A 17061-nucleotide genomic window follows, 5' to 3' on the forward strand; every position below is an offset into this window, starting at 1 on the left:
GGAGGTCCAGGTTCGAACCTGAAATAAATGGCCCTTGCCACTTGGCTTTGACTCTGGACTCTGGTGGTTCGTTCTTTGGGGTCTCTCGAGCTTCGGACGTTACATGTGGGGGCTCGTCCAGGATACCCCCAAACCCACCAGACCCCAAGTCAACGGGTCATTTCTGAGACCGATCGGTAAGTGAGCCGGCTCTGTCCATTTCTGTTTGTCTGTTTGTTTCTGGCTCTCCTGCGCGGGATCTGTATCAGAGACTGACACAGCCCTGGCGGATGGGCTATAGGGCAGTCAGTCGGGACCAGTAGGAGACGTCCGCTGGCACCCGTCTGGGGCACCATTTTGGCCCATCGGAGCTCTTTGTTCGGGTTACAGACACCCATTCTGTATCTGGTCTCTTCACCAAGGCACTTTCTGTTTGCCACTGCGCTTGCGATTTAACTTGTCTCCCCTCCTCCGCAGGTATATCCGGCTCACTCCCGGAACATAAACTAACTTGACCCATCTATTTCTTCCTATACAGACTATGGGACAGAACCAGAGTACACCTCTCTCCCTTCTTCTGGCTAATTTCAGGGATGTCCAGACTAGAGGCCAAAACCTAAGCCTGGACATCCGCCGGTGGAGACTTATCACTTTCTGCCGGTCTGAGTGGCCCACTTTCGGGGTGGGCTGGCCTACCGAGGGCACTTTTTGTTTGCCTATAGTTGCTAAGGTCAAGACCAAAACCCTCCTGCCAGGAAAGGAAGGCCACCCAGACCAGGCTCCCTATATCCTCGTCTGGCAGGATCTTGTTGAAAACCCTCCACCCTGGATGTCTCCCTTCCTTTCCTCAGGGTCCTATAAGATTCTCGCGGCCTGCTCCACTGACCCAACCAAGCCATGAACCCCCTCAGCGCCCCTAAATCCCATATTGCCCGATAGTCAGGACCTACTATCCCTGGACCCTCCACCCTATCATCCCCCTCCCCTCGCACCCCAGGCCCTGCCCGCAGCAGCTGCCCCACCAGTCGCCCCGCTGGTTGCCCCCAAGGGGAACCAGGAGGACGGGAAGCAGCAGCTGCACCGGAGCCAGGGAGGCTAGGGGCAGCAGCCGAGCCAAGCCCTATTGAAAATGAAACCAACCGCGAAGGGCCAGCCTGCCGAACTCGTGGGCGCACCCAGCGTGAGCCAAGCTCTCGCCTCCCTGACTCCACTGTGGCCCTACCCCTGCGGGAAATAGGACCCCCCATGAAACGGGCAACCCCCGACTCCAGTACTGGCCCTTCTCCACCAGTGACCTTTATAATTGGAAAACCCAAAATGCTCGGTTTTCTGATAACCCTAGAGATCTTATAGCCCTCCTAGAGAGCATAATGTTCACCCACCAGCCTACCTGGGATGACTGCCAACAGCTTTTGCGAATCCTGTTCACCACGGAAGAAAGGGAGAGAATTCAACTTGAAGCGTGGAAGCTGGTCCCCAGGGAAGATGGTTGACCCACTGTTAACCCTGACCTCATTAATGCAGCATTTCCCCTGACTCGGCCTAATTGGGACTACAACGCGGCAGAAGGTAGGGGACGACTGCTCATTTATCGCCAGACTCTAATGGCGGGTGTCTGGGCTGCAGCACGCAAGCCCACCAATTTGGCCAAGGTGTACTCGGTAGTACAAGGTAAGACAGAGAGCCCTGCCACCTTTTTAGAAAGATTAATGGAAGCCTTTAGGCAGTATACCCCCATGGACCCCGAGGCCCCCGAAAATCAGGCCGCTGTTGTAATGTCTTTTGTAAACCAGGCTGCCTATGACATCAAAAAGAAACTCCAAAAATTAGAGGATTTAGAAGGAAAACAGATCCAGGACTTACTCCGCATTGCTCAGCGGGTATATAATAATCGGGATGCTCCAGAGGATAAACAGCTCAAAGCCACCAGGGAAATGACTAAAGTCTTAGCCACCATAGTTCAGAAAAATCAAGGGCCCACAGGAGAACAGAAAACTCGCCCCCCTAGGCGCCCCCTAGACAAAGACCAATGTGCCTACTGTAAAGAAAAAGGACGTTGGATTCGTGACTGTCCCAAAAAGAAACAACTGTGCTCGGGATCAGAGCCATGGCAAACCAAAGTGGCCCCCATCCTATTTACCCAGGACTCAGAATAGGGAAGACGGGGTTCGGACCCCCTCCCCGAGCCCAGGGTAATCCTACAAGTGGAGGGGACCCCTGTGCAATTCCTCATGGACACAGGAGCTCAGCATTCAGTACTCACTAGCCCTCATGGAAAAATCTCTGATAAGTCCTCCTGGGTCCAGGGAGCTACAGGAACTAAAAAATATCCTTGGACCACCCAATGAACCGTGGATCTAGGGACAGGAAGGGTAACCCATTCCTTTTTGGTTATCCCGGATAGTCCCTGCCCCTTGCTGGGAAGAGATCTCCTCACAAAAATGGGAGCTCAGATTCACTTTCAGACCGAAGGGCCTAAAGTAACTGACTCCCAGGACCAACCTATCTCGGTCCTCACCATACAACTGGAAGATGAATATCGGCTTCACCAAACTCCACCCTTCCCAGAACAGGATATTGACTACTGGCTCCACTGGTGTCCCGAAGCCTGGGCAGAAACCAGGGGAATAGGGCTAGCGAAACATCGTCCTGCTCTATTCATAGAAGTTAAGCCAGGGGCCGACCCCGTGAGGGTCAAGCAGTACCCCATGTCAGCAGACGCCAGGCTGGGCATCACCCCACAGATCCGCCGTCTCCTCGACATCAGAATCCTTAGACCATGCCATTCGGCGTGGAATACCCCTTTGTTGCCTGTGCGCAAGCCGAACAGTGGAGATTACCGGCCAGTGCAAGACCTAAGAGAGGTCAACAAACGGGGTATGGACATTCACCCTACCGTGCCCAACCCGTATACTCTTCTCAGTACCCTCAGCCCAGACAAACAATGGTACACTGTCCTTGATTTAAAAGATGCCTTTTTCAGCCTGCCTTTGGCCCCCAAGAGCCAAGACATCTTTGCATTCGAATGGGCGGATCCGGAAAGAGGCATAAATGGACAACTCACCTGGACCCGACTTCCACAAGGATTTAAAAATTCCCCTACCCTATTTGATGAAGCCCTCCACGAAGATTTAAGTAAGTACCGGAAATTAAACCCAAATGTGTGTCTCCTACAATATGTAGATGACCTCCTTATTGCAGCTGAGACCCGAGAAGCCTGTCTTGTGGGGATGAAGAACCTCCTGCAGACGCTGGGGAACCTAGGGTACCGCACATCCACTAAGAAGGCCCAAATCTGAAAACCTGAGGTAATATATCTGGGGTACCTGCTAAAAGGAGGACAAAGATGGCTCACTGATGCCCGGAAAGAGACTGTCCTCCGCATTCCGCGACCCACCACGCCTGGACAGGTGAGAGAATTCCTGGGGTCTGCAGGATTCTGCCGCTTATGGATCCCAGGTTTTGCTGAAATGGCCAAACCCCTTTACGCAGTCTCTAAAAACCAACCATTATTTGAATGGTCTGCAGAAGCTGAGCAGGCATTCCAACAGATAAAGAGAGCCCTCCTATCGGCCCCAGCTCTAGGACTGCCCGATATCTCTAAGCCTTTCCACTTATATGTGGACGAACATAAAGGCATAGCCAAGGCAGTGCTAACCCAGCATCTAGGTCCATGGCCCAGACCAGTGGCCTATCTCTCAAAAAAACTGGACCCTGTAGCCGCAGGATGGCCCCCTTGTCTCCGGATAATAGTGGCTACAGCCCTAATGGTTAAAGACGTCAATACGCTATCCCTGGGCCAAGAGTTACATGTCACCACACCCCACGCCATCGAAGGAGTGCTCAAGCAGCCCCCCAATAGGTGGATGAGCAATGCCCAGATGGTCCACTATCAGGGACTCCTGTTAAATCCCTTGCGTATCACATATACCTCTCCCCGAACTCTAAACCCAGCCTCGCTGCTACCCGACCCTGACCTGGACTCCCCACTCCATGACTATGCCAACATCCTAGCGCATGGAATAAGGGAAGATCTACAGGACCGGCCTTTACCTGATGCTGAGGTCACCTGGTTCACGGATGGAACCAGTTTCGTCCATCAAGGACAGAGGTATGCAGGGGCAGCAGTGACATCCGAGACTGAAGTAATATGGGCAGAGGCTCTGCCCCCAGGAACTTCTGCCCAAAGGGCAGAACTGATTGCCTTGACACAAGCATTAAAAATGGGGCGGGACCGCAAAGTGACTGTATATACAGACAGCCGGTATGCCTTTGCCACAGCCCATATACATGGGGCAATATACCGTGAGAGGCGACTACTCACTGCTGAAGGCAAAGATATAAAAAATAGAGATGAAATTCTGGCCCTATTGGTAGCTATTTGGGCCCCTAAGAAACTGGCCATAGTACATTGCCCCGGTCACCAAAAAATAACTGATCCAATCTCTCGAGGAAATAACCTAGCTGACCAAACTGCACAGCAGGTAGCGCAAAAACCCATCCCAGTATTACCTGCGCAGCTACCAGACCCAGGGCCCCGAGATTTACCCCCACAGCCTGAATACTCAGAAGATGATCTTATCTGGATGCACAGGCTCCCAATGACCAGAGTTACAGATGGATGGTGGAGGGACTCCAGAGACCACCTTATCCTTCCCGAAAAATTGGGCCACGCAATCCTGACAAAAATACACCACTCTACCACTTGGGGCCCCGAAGACTTCAAGATCTCATGAGACAATCCAAACTGGTATTAAGAAACATCTCTGACCAGACAGAAAGGGTTGTGACAGCCTGTTCTGCATGTCAACTCCAGAATGCACACCCACACACTACAGCCCAAGGCCACTGTAAAAGAGGAACCCTACCAGGACCCACTGGGAAGTGGACTTCACCGAGGTAAAGCCCGGCAAATACGGCTATAAATACTTACTAGTGTTCATAGACACCTTTTCAGGATGGACTGAAGCCTTCCCAACCAAGAAGGAAACGGCGCAGATTATAGCCAAAAAGATCCTAGAAGAAATCCTGCCCAGGTATGGTTTTCCAGTAATGATAGGGTCAGACAATGGACCTGCATTCGTCTCTAAGGTAAGTCAGGGACTGGCTTCCTTACTTGGGGTAGATTGGAAATTACATTGTGCCTACCGGCCCCAAAGCTCAGGACAAGTAGAAAGAATGAATAGAACATTAAAAGAGACCCTTACTAAATTGACTATGGAGACTGGCGCTAATTGGGTAGAACTACTCCCCTACGCTCTGTACAGGGTTCGCAATTCCCCATACAAATTGGGCCTTACACCCTATGAAATCATGTTTGGCAGACCCACACCTATCATACCTAACCTTAAGTCAAACCTCATTCAATTAGATCAAGATAACAGCCTTTTATCTTCCCTCAGGGCCCTACAGCGAGTTCATGAGGCCGTGTGGCCTAAACTAAGAGAACTGTATGAGACGGGGCCCCCATCCACACCTCATCAGTACCGCCCGGGAGACTGGGTCCTGGTCAAGCGACACCGACAAGAAAACCTCAAACCCAGATGGAAAGGACCTTACCAGATCATCCTGACAACTCCCACCGCCATCAAGGTAGATAACATCCCTACCTGGATTCACCACACCCACGTTAAACCTGCCGACCCGCTGTCCGACCTAGTGGGACACACTGACAAAAAAACTGCTTGGACTGTAGACCGGAGTAAGAACAACCCCCTCAAACTAACCTTGCGCCGTACTCTCCCTAAACATGATCAAGATAATGATCATTATCCTGCTAGCCCTAAACTTCAAACCCCTGAAGGGGGGACTGAATGCCCCCGTTGATAAACAGGCATTGCTACAAGCCCTATATGGAAGGCCCTGTGATTGCAAAGGTGGCATAGTTACCACCATTGCTCTGCCACATAGTAAAAGGATAGTAGCTGGCTCCGTAGGACGAGGGGGTCTACAGCGGCACTACACCCAAACCCAAGATTGTGGGACCACAATCGCTTACCTCACCCAGACTTATGGCAGCACCGGATTCGAAAAGCAGCAATGGTTATGTGTTAACAAACCCGAGCCCCTACCCCCCATGACAGAATGCCCTTGCAAAACTTTCCAGGAGTCGATACACAGTTCTTGTTATGACTCCTATCAGCAATGTATAGGGCCAGATAACACTACTACCTACTTTACGGCCATCCTACAAAGTACCAGAGCAGCCATAGCCAGTGATGACAATAAGCAAATCCTGGCTGGCTGCCGTGGCTCAGTCGGAGCCGCTGTCTGCTGGAACCCTCGAGCCCCCATACATGTGTCAGATGGTGGAGGGCCCCAAGACACTGTTAGACAAATTGAAACGCAAAAGAAACTTAAAAGACCTCACGAAACATATGTATCTACAGCTTAACTACCACCCCCTAGTTCTCCCTAGGCACAGCCCTTACGAGTTAGACCCTCAGACAATGTCTATCCTAGAAACCACCTTCTCACTCTTAAACACCTCTAACCCAATTTTAGCCCAAGATTGCTGGCTGTGCCTACCCCAATAAGCTCCCCGACCCATCGCCATCCCCACCATAGTTAATATTAGCATAACCAACGACTGCTTCCCCTCTTCCCTACCTGAACCCTTCCCCATTCAGTTCATTAGTCCGTTCAACGCATCTTGCTTCATAGGTAACCTTACCTCTCAGGACAACAGCATAGATGTAGGAATCAGGAATCACGTCCCTTGCCCAATGCCACCAGTACATCACTATCAGCTCCTCCCTATGCAGTACTAACACCACTGTATTCGTCTGCGGGAATAACCTAGCCTACACCTACCTCCCCCATAATTGGACTGGAATATGTGTCCTGGCCACTCTGTTACCAGATATTGACCTGGTTGCAGGGAAGACCCCCATGCCCATCCCTAGTCTGGACTTTGTAACTGGCAGATCCAAGCGAGCTGTGGCTGTAATCCCCCTCCTAGCGGGTCTAGGAATTACAGGTGCAGTAACTACTGGGACAGCAGGATTAGGAGTCTCTATACACTCCTATCTGCGACTCTCCCGTCAACTAATTGACGATGTCCAAGCCTTGTCAGGGACAATCCAAGATCTGCAAGACCAGCTAGATTCCCTAGCAGAAGTAGTGTTACAAAATAGAAGGGGTTTAGACCTACTAACTGCAGAACAAGGTGGCATCTGTTTAGCCCTACAAGAAAAATGTTGTTTCTATGCCAACAAATCAGGAATAGTTCGGACCAAAATTAAACAGCTCCGGGAGGACCTTGAGCGCTGACGAAAAGAACTAGCCGAAAACCCACTTTGGTCAGGGCTCCATGGGTTTCTTCCCTACCTCCTTCCCCTTTTAGGTCCCCTACTATGCCTCCTTCTCCTTTTTACTGTCGGCCCCATTATAATTAACAAAATAATGAATTTTGTCAGAGATAGACTAAACACCATTCAGGTTATGGTCCTTAGGCTGCAGTATCAGCCCCTGGACACGGAAAACGAGCTGGATTAGCTAACACTGTAGGACCCAAGATTAGCTCCTCGGGTACTTGAAAAAGGGGGGGATGAGAAGCCTAAGAAAACTGAAACTTAATCAGCTTGTTCAGCTTCTGTACAATGCTTGAATTACGGGAAACTGAAACCTAACCAGCTTGTTCCGCTTCTGTACAATTGCTTGGCGCGCCCACGAACTCCTGCCCAATCGGTGCATTACCCATACCCCCCAGCTTAATGTCAACCAATCAACTCCCCCGCTGACTGGAAATCCCCCAAACTGTTTACCTCGGCCTATAAAAAGCCTGCGCAAACTCCCCTCGGGACCTCGGAGCATCACTGTTCGTGAATGCACGGAGGTCCAGGTTCGAACCTGAAATAAACGGCCCTTGCCGCTTGGCTTTGACTCTGGACTCTGGTGGTTCGTTCTTTGGGGTCTCTCGAGCTTCGGGCGTTACAGCAAGACTGTCAGGGTCCCAGATAATACATCTTGCCACAATTTTTGAGAGAACTTGATGGGCCAACTTTCCACCATTTTATCATCTGCAGGATCCTTTGTTTTTCCTATTTCTCCACTTACATCCCTTATGACAAACTCTTTCAGTTCTAAGTCAGCCACCATAACAGCTATGATAGCAATGAGTTGATTAGCTATAGGGGATAGAACAGATACTAAAGTAGTGTACCATGCCCCAGGGCCTGACTGTAAAATGCAGTCTTTCATACGAAAGGAAAATAATTCTTCATCTGGGTCTCTAAAATACTGGGTGTAAATGGCACATTTCATTTCCAGTTTGCATATAATTATAGTTCTTCCAAAAATTTCCAGCATAATCAAGGGGTGGGAACATCCCCTTTGTTAGGCCAGGTTATCTTAATGCTAGCATTTATCCAATCAATCAAATTAAGAACCTATGTTTCTCACCCATGCCTGTAAGTATGTAATCTTTGTCACAAGGCAGGTTGAGCAGTGACTGAGGCCATTTTTGGTATCTCAAACTCATTTACCATAATACCATCTTCCTCAGTAACATACAGTCAATGCCCAAGTTACCACCTCTTCTCAGCCCTTTTGCTTCCCCATACAGGTTTCAGACATTTCCTATCTAATCTCTATCTAATTGTCTCATCCCCAGATGATCCAGGGCACTACACACCTACTCTCCATCCATTCTATGCAGCTATTCTGACCTTAATCCCCAGGCTTTAGGGAGCCAGAGGCAAGACCGTAAAGTCACAAGGTAGTTACCTAAAGTGGCACCATCTGTGTACCAGAGGGAAGCACAAGATGGAGGGCCAAAGATAGAATCAGTGTTGTCAGTACTAGTACACATGCATTACCAATTGTTCCAGCACCGTTTGTTGAAAAGACTATTATTTCTACATTGACTTGCTTTTGCACATTTGTAAAATTACTTGAACATATTTGTGTGGGTCTATTTCTGTGTCCTCTATTTGTTCCATTGAATTATGTGTCTGTCCTTCCATCAAAGTCATACATTCTTGATTACTGTAGGAATTTAATAAAGGGTAAATTGGGCGAAGGGATCACTCCCCCTTTATGCTACTTTGTCAATTTTTTTTAAAGCTATTATAGGTCCTGTGCAATTCATATAAATTTAAAATAAACTTGTGTATGTCCACAAAAACCCTGTTGGGATTTTAATGGGAATTTCGGTGGGCCTATAAATCAATAAAGAGAATTGACCTCTTCACTTTATTCAGTCTTCCAATCGATGAACACCATGTATCCATTTATTTTGGTGTTTGATTTCTTTCATCAACATTTTATAAAATTCAGCATCCAAGTCATACATTTTATTAAGTATATACCTTATATGTTTTGTTAGTATTTCACTTTTTGGGGTGACTGTAAATCATATTTTTATTTTCATTTCTACAATTTCATTGTTGGTATAAAAAATTACAGATAGTGATTTTTATGGTTGATCATGTATTCTACAGCATAACTGAATTCACTTATGTCTGATTTTTTTTTATTCTAGATTCTTATGGACTTTTTTCACAGATTATCATGACAATTACATATAGGGACAGTTTTATTACCAATATATATGCCTTGTCTTACTACAGTGGCTAGAATTTCTACTACTTTGTTGAACGTAAATGGACATCTGGCCTTGTTCCAGATTTTGAAGTGAAGCAATGTGTTTTTACCATCCACAGAATGTTGCTAGCTGGAGAATTTTTTGAAAATGCTCACCTTCAGGTTCAGATAGTTCTCTCCTATTCTGACCTTGCCAAGAGTGTTCTCATTCATGAGTGTTGAATTCTGTCAGATGTTTTCCTGTACCAATTGATATGATAATGTGCTTTTTTTCCATTTAACCTGCTAATATAGTAGATTGCATTCATTGGTATTCAAATATCAATACAAACTTGCATCTCTGCAATAAACCTCACTTGGTCATGGAATGTTTTTTAAGCAAAAATATGTATACATTGGGGCATCTGGGTGGTTCAGTTAGTTGAGCATCCAATTTCAGCGCAGGTCATGATCTTATGGTTCATGGGTTTGAGCCCAGCATGGGGTTCTGTGCTGACTGCTGAAAGCTCAGAGCCTAGAGTCTGCTTCAGATTCTGTGTCTCCCTCTTTCTCTGCTCCTCGCCTGCTCACACTCTGTCTCACTCTCTCTCAAAAATAAATAAACCTTTAAAAATTACAAAAATATGTGTATACATTACTGTAACTTGTTTTCTAATATTTCTTTGTTTTGGAGAAGTGTAAGAATATAAGGATTAATTTTGTAAATTCATGTGATATTTTCATTTATAATTTTATTTTTTGTATGGTCTCTGATTTTGGTATCAGGATAATTGTTTTCATAAAATTCATTGGGATGTTTTCTTTCTATTCCCTGGAAAAGATTTTATAAAATTGGAGTTCATTCTTTTAAAATATTTGGCAGGGACCTCCAGTGAAACCATCTGGGCCTGGATATTTCTTTTTCAGGAATGTTTTAATTACAAATTCAATTATTTTAATTGTTACAGGATGATTCTGATTATCTATTTCATCTTGGTTCAGTTTTTATTTTTTTTATTTTTTTTTAACGTTTATTTATTTTTGAGACGGAGAGAGACAGAGCATGAAAGGGGGAGGGTCAGAGAGAGGGAGACACAGAATCTGAAACAGGCTCCAGGCTCTGAGCTGTCAGCACAGAGCCCGACGTGGGGCTCGAACTCACGGACCATGAGATCATGACCTGAGCCGAAGTCGGAAGCTTAACCGACTGAGCCACCCAGGCGCCCCCATCTTGGTTCAGTTTTAATAGTGTGTTGTTTTTTGTTTTTTGTTTTTTGTTTTTTTTTAATAGTGTGTTGTTTTTAAGAAGTTGGTTTATTCTAAATTGTTGAATTTAGAAACATAAACATGTTTATACTATTATCCTTTTAATAAGTGGCTAAAGGATCTGTAGTAATAGCCTATTTTTAATTCCTAATATTGGTGATTGTGTCTACTCTAAAATTTTTGTCAGTCTTGCAAAGGCTTATTACTTTTTCTATTTTTTTTTTTTAATAACCAGCTTTTATGTTTTCTGATTTTTCTCTATTTTCCCATTTTCAATTACATTGGTCTATGCTATTTGTTATTTTCCTTCCTTCTGTTTACTTTCAGTTTATTTTTGCTCTCCTTACTCTTGTCTTGAGGAATGACTTCAATTATTAGAGAATTTTCCTTATTTCTAATGTTACTGATTTCGTTTCAGTTTTATTAAGATACAGTTTCTGCATGATTTCAAATATTTTAAATTTAAGTTTCATTTTGTGGCTCAGAATTTTTAAGGATTATTTCATGCATGCTTGCAAGAAATATACTCAGCTGTTAGGCTGAGAGTTCTACATTAGTTAATTATGTCTTGTTTGCATTTTTGAGATTTATACACTTACTTATTTTTACCTAGTAATCTTATTAGTTGTTGAGATGTGGACATTTAAGTCCTGACCTAAAATTGTCAATTTTTCTAGTTCTCCTTTCAGCTCTGTCTTTGCTTCATGCATTTTGAGGCTTTTGTTTGTTACATTTTGTTACCTTTAGGATTATTAGGTCTTCTTAGTATATTGACTTTAAAAATCATTGCATAAATGCCATTCTTTGTGGTAATAATATTCTTAGCTCTGATGTCCTTTTTTCTTGTTTGTTTTTTGTTTTTTATTATTTTTTATATATTAATGATTAGGATTTTTTTTATCTCTTTAACCCATTTACAAAATTGTATTTTAAGTGAATTTCTTGTAAACAACATATAAACATATAGTGGGCTGCTTTTTTTTTTTTTCCCCACATTCTGCCTATCTTCTCTGCCTTTTGATGGGTATATTTAGACAGTTTAGACTTACACATAATTTTAACATATCAATAAATCCTGTATTATTTTATTATCTTCCATTTTCTCTAGTTCTTGTTTCTTGATTTTTCTCCTCTTTGATTATTCAAATCTTTTATTTAATAATGCCTTTTTAGGGGCGCCTGGGTGGCGCAGTCGGTTAAGCGTCCGACTTCAGCCAGGTCACGATCTCGTGGTCCGTGAGTTCGAGCCCCGCGTCAGGCTCTGGGCTGATGGCTCAGAGCCTGGAGCCTGTTTCTGATTCTGTGTCTCCCTCTCTCTCTGCCCCTCCCCTGTTCATGCTCTGTCTCTCTCTGTCCCAAAAATAAATAAACGTTGAAAAAAAAATTTAAAAAAATATGCCTTTTTAATAGTTTTTTAAATCACATGGCATAGCTTTTCTAGCAATTGCAAGGGATTATGCAAAAATATTTACAGATTATCATCATTAATTGACTGACAAATTACCACCTTCACTGAAATATAGAAATCTTACTTCATTTGGTTACTTTATCTTCCCCATTGTTCAAGATCATTGTCTTGAACACCAGCTAGTGATATAACTTGTGTTTCAATTATCAAATAGAATTTATAAAACTCCTAAGGAGCATGATAGTTTATTGTATGCAGCCATGTTTCTCCTTTTTCCCATGTTACTTTTCCTTTCTGATGCCCTGTTTACTTTATTTCTCTCTCTCTTTCTCTAACTTTCTGGGTCAATTTTCTTTTCATGAATCACAAAGGATTCACCCTTGGTGTTTTATATTCTATGGCTTTTAACAAATGTATAATAACTTGTATACACCATTGTAATATCATATAACTTTTAGTTCCCTAAAAATGCTGAGATCTGTGTACCCATCATTCCCTCCCTGAACCCCCGGTGACAAGAAGTTGTTTTACTGCATCCATAGTTTTGCCTTTTCCAGAATGTCATATTGATAGAATCACACAGCATATAGTCTTTTCACATTGGCTTTTTTCACTCAGTAATATACATTTATGGTTCTTCTTGTTTTCTTTAGGGCTTGATAGTTTTTTTGTTTGTTTGTTTGTTTGTTTAGCACAGAATAATATTCCATTATCTGGATATACCACAGTTTTTATCTACTGTCTACTGAAAGACATCTTGGTTGATTCCAAGCTTTTATGAACATCCATATGAAAATTTTATGTGGACACAGGTTTTCAATTTATTTGGTAAATACAAAGAGTGTGATTGCTAAATTGTATGATTAAAGTAAGTTTAGGTTTGTAAGAAACTGCCAAACTCTCTTCCAAGTGGCTGTATGATTTTCAATTACTTCCAACAATGAGAGTTCTTGTGCCTCTACATCCTTATCAGCATTTGGCCCTGTTTTTGGACTTTATGTGTTGTAATAAATGTGTAGTGGTAGCTCATTGTTCTAATTTGTAATTCCTTAATGACATATGATGTTCAATATATTTTCATATGCTTGCCATTTGTATATCTTCTTTAGCAAAGTGTCTCTTCAGATCTATGGTCCATTTGTTAATTGGGTTTTTCATTTCCTTGTGTCGAGTCTTAAGTGTTTTTCATATATATTTTGGATACAGTCCTTCATCCTATATCTTTTGAAAATATTTCTCCTAGTCTATGCATATGTTCTCATTCTGGTGTCATTGTCCTTTGTAGAGCAGAAGTCTTTAATTTTAATAAAGTCTCATTTATCAAGTATTTCTTTCATTGATTATCCCTTTTTTATTGTAACTAAAAAATCATCATATCCAAGGATATCTAGGTTTTCTCCTAGGTTATCTTCTATGGGCTTATAGTTTACATTTAGGTTTATTATCTATTTTAAGTTATTTATTTTATTTTTTGATGGGGGGACAGAAAAAAAAGGAGAGAAAGAATCTTAAGCAGACCCCACATCCAGCATGGAACCCAAATTGGGGCTCAGGCTCACGACTGAGATTATGACCTGAGCTGAAATAGAAAGTTGGACGCTTAACCAGGACACACAGGCACCCTCATTTTTTTTTCTTTTTTTAAGCACATGGATGTCCAGTTGTTCCTGTGCTATTTGTTAAAAAGATAATCTTGGCCCGTTATATTGCCTTTGCCCCTTTGTCAAACACAGGTTGATTATATGGATCTGTTTCTGGGCTCTCTATTCTGTTCCCTTTGTATCCATCTAATTCTTCACTGGTACCACACTGTCTGATTACTGTGGTTTCATTGTTTAAAGTTGGCTAGTCTCAGTCCTACAACTTTGTTCTTCTCCTTCAATACTGAATTGGCTATTCTGACACTTTTACCTCTCCACATAAGCTCTAGACTCAGTTTGTTGATATCCACAAAACAACTCACTAAGATTTTTACTGGGATTGCATTGAATCCATAGATTAATTTGGGAAGAATTAATACTTGTTGATACTGTGTTTTCCCAACAATGAATGTGGAACATCTCTCCACGTATTTAGTTCTTAATTGTTATCTTTCATCATAGCTTGTAGTTGTCTTATATAGATCTTACTTATATTTTGTTAGATTTATAATGAAGTGTTTTATTGGGGGGGATAAAAATTTAAACAGTATTGTGATTTTAATTTCAAATTCCAGTTGTTCATTGCAGATATATAGGAAACTGATTGAGTTGTGTATATTAGCCTTGCATCTGCAACTTTGCTATAATTGCTTATTAGTATAAGGAGTTTTTGTTATTCTTTCAGATTTTCAACATAAATGATCATATTGTATGTGAACAAAGAGAGTTTTCATTCTTCTTCCCAAACTACATAGCTTTTATTTCCTTTTCTTACTGTAGTACCTAGGACTACCAGTACAGTGTTTAAAGGCACTGGTGAAAGGGGATATCCTTTCCCTGTCCCTGATCTTCAATGGAAATTTTTGAGTTTCTCATCAAGATATATGATATTAGATAGAAGTTTTTCACGTGTTATTTATCAAATTTAAGAAGTTTCCCTCTATTCCTAGTTTTCTGAGATTTGTTTTTTTTTTTTTACCATAAATGGATATTGGATTTTTGTCAAAAGTTTTTTTTTGTTCTGCATCTATTGATATGATCATATGATTCTACTTTTGCCTGTTGATGTGATTACGTTAATTTTAAAATGTTGAGCCAATCTTGCCCACTTGGTTGTTGTGTGAAATTCATTTTGTGCATTATTGAATTCAATTTGCTAATATTTTGTTAAGAAATTTTGCACCTATAAGAAATCCTGGTCGAAAGACCAGTATTTTTTTTTTTCTTGTAAAGTTTTGGTTTTGTTATTAAAGCAATGCTAGCCTCATAGAATAAATTAGAAAGTATTTAATCTGCTTTTGTCCTCTGGAAGTGATTATATAGAACTTGTATATTTTCTTAAAATTCTGCAGTCTTCAATAGTGAATTCATGTGGGCACAGTGTTTTCTATTTTGGCAGCTTATTAATTATTTATTCAATCAGATATAGGCTGATTCAGATTGCTATTTTTTTATGTCAGTTTTGGCAAATTGTGTCTTTCAAGGAATTGGTCCACTTCAGTTAACTTCATAGAGTTCATCATATTCCTTTAATCATCCTTTTGTTGTCTATGGGATTTGTAGTGATCCCCCTCTTTTTGATATTGACAATATGTCTTTTTTTCTTAGCATGGCTAGAGACCTATTGATTCTATTGATTATTTAAAAAGAAAAACAGCTTTTGGTTTTCTTGATATTCTCTATTGATTACTGCTTTCAATTTCATTAATATCTGCTCTAGTTTTTAATTCCTATTGCTCTGTTTACTTTGGACTTAACTTTCTCTTCATGTAGATTCACAAAATGAGAGCTTAGATGATTTTTTTTTTACCTCTAACTTTTCAGTTATATGCTTCTGATGCCATGAATCTCCCTCTAAACTCTGCTTTCACTACATCTTATGAATCTTGATAAGTTGTATTTCCATTTTTATTCAGTTCAAAGTATTTCTCTTAAGATTCTTTCTTTAACTTATTAAGAAGTGTGTTGGTTTAGGGAGCCTGGGTGGCTCAGTTGGTTAAGCGGCTGATTCTTGATTTTGGCTCAGGTCATGATCTCACACTTAGTGTGTTTGAGTCCTACATCGGTCTCTGCACTGAAAGTATGGAGCCTGCTTGGGATTCTCTTTCTCTCCCTCTCTCTGCCCCTCCCTTGCTTGCTCTCTCCCTCTCTCTCTCTCTTTCTCTCCCTCCCTCTCAAAATAAATAAATATTTTTTCTTAAAGTGTGTTGATGTATCTCCAAGTGTTTTGAGATTTTGTATTTATCATTCTATTTTCTAGTTTGACTTTATTATGGTCTGACAGCAGACATCATATACTTTCTATTCTTTTAATTTTAAAGTGTTTTTATGGCACAGAATGTGTCTATCATGGTGAATGTTCAACGCAAGTTGAGAAGAATATGTAATCTTATGTTGAATGAAGTAGTTTATAGATATCCATGATTTCCGGTTGATTGATGCTGGTGTGTTTAATTATATCCTTACTGATTTTGTGCCTGCTGGATATTTCCATTTCTGATACAGGGGTGCTTAGTTTTCCAATTATAATAGTGGATTCATTTATTTCTCCTTGCATTTCTTTCAGTTTGTTTCCTGTATTTTGATGCTATTTTATTAGGTGCATGCCATTAATAATTGCCATGTCTCTTGAAATATTAATCCCCTTTGTCATTATGTATTTTGTCAAATGCTTTTTCTGCATCTATTGACAGGATCACATGGATCATATGGTTCTTATCCTTTCTTCTATTAATGGGATGTATCACGTTGATTTGCGGATATTGAACCAGCCCTGCAGCCCTGGAATGAATCTCACTTGATTATGGTGAATAATTCTTTTAATATACTATTGAATTTGATATGGTAGTATCTTGTTGAGAATTTTTGCATCCATGTTCATCAGGGATATTGGCCCATAATTATCCTTTCTAGTGAGGTCTCTGTCCAGTTTGGGAATCAAAGTAATGCTGGTTTCATAGATTGAGTCTGGAAGCTTTTCTTCCATTTCTATTTTTTTGGAACAGCTTGAGAAGGGTAGGTATTAACTCTGCTTTAATTGTCTGGTAGAATTCCCCTGGGAACCCATCTGGCCCAGGGCTTCTTATTTGTTGGGAGATATTTTTGATAAGTGATTCAATTTCTTCACTGGTTATGATACTATTCAAATTTTCTACTTTTTCCTGTTTAAGCTTTGGTAGTGTGTGGGTGTCTAGGAATTTACCCATTTCTGCCAGGTTGTCCAATTTGTTGTCATATAGTTTT

At 41.9% G+C, this 17061-nt stretch overlaps 1 protein-coding gene across 1 annotated transcript; it reads left to right on the plus strand.

The window, feature by feature from the left end:
* Window positions 1–458: 458 nt before the first annotated feature.
* LOC124505898 (uncharacterized) lies at window positions 459–7251 on the plus strand. The gene is given in 7 exon segments (XM_047071961.1): window positions 459–873; window positions 919–1056; window positions 1217–4671; window positions 4674–4850; window positions 4853–5713; window positions 5760–6307; window positions 6715–7251. Coding segments are annotated over 7 exon segments (6069 nt in total). The 5' UTR covers window positions 459–520.
* The last annotated feature ends 9810 nt before the right edge of the window (window positions 7252–17061 follow it).

This window comes from Lynx rufus, unplaced genomic scaffold (assembly GCF_022079265.1).
Source record: "Lynx rufus isolate CCGP_SWC_20201006 ecotype Redwood Valley unplaced genomic scaffold, mLynRuf1.p SCAF_9, whole genome shotgun sequence".
NCBI lineage: Eukaryota > Metazoa > Chordata > Mammalia > Carnivora > Felidae > Lynx > Lynx rufus.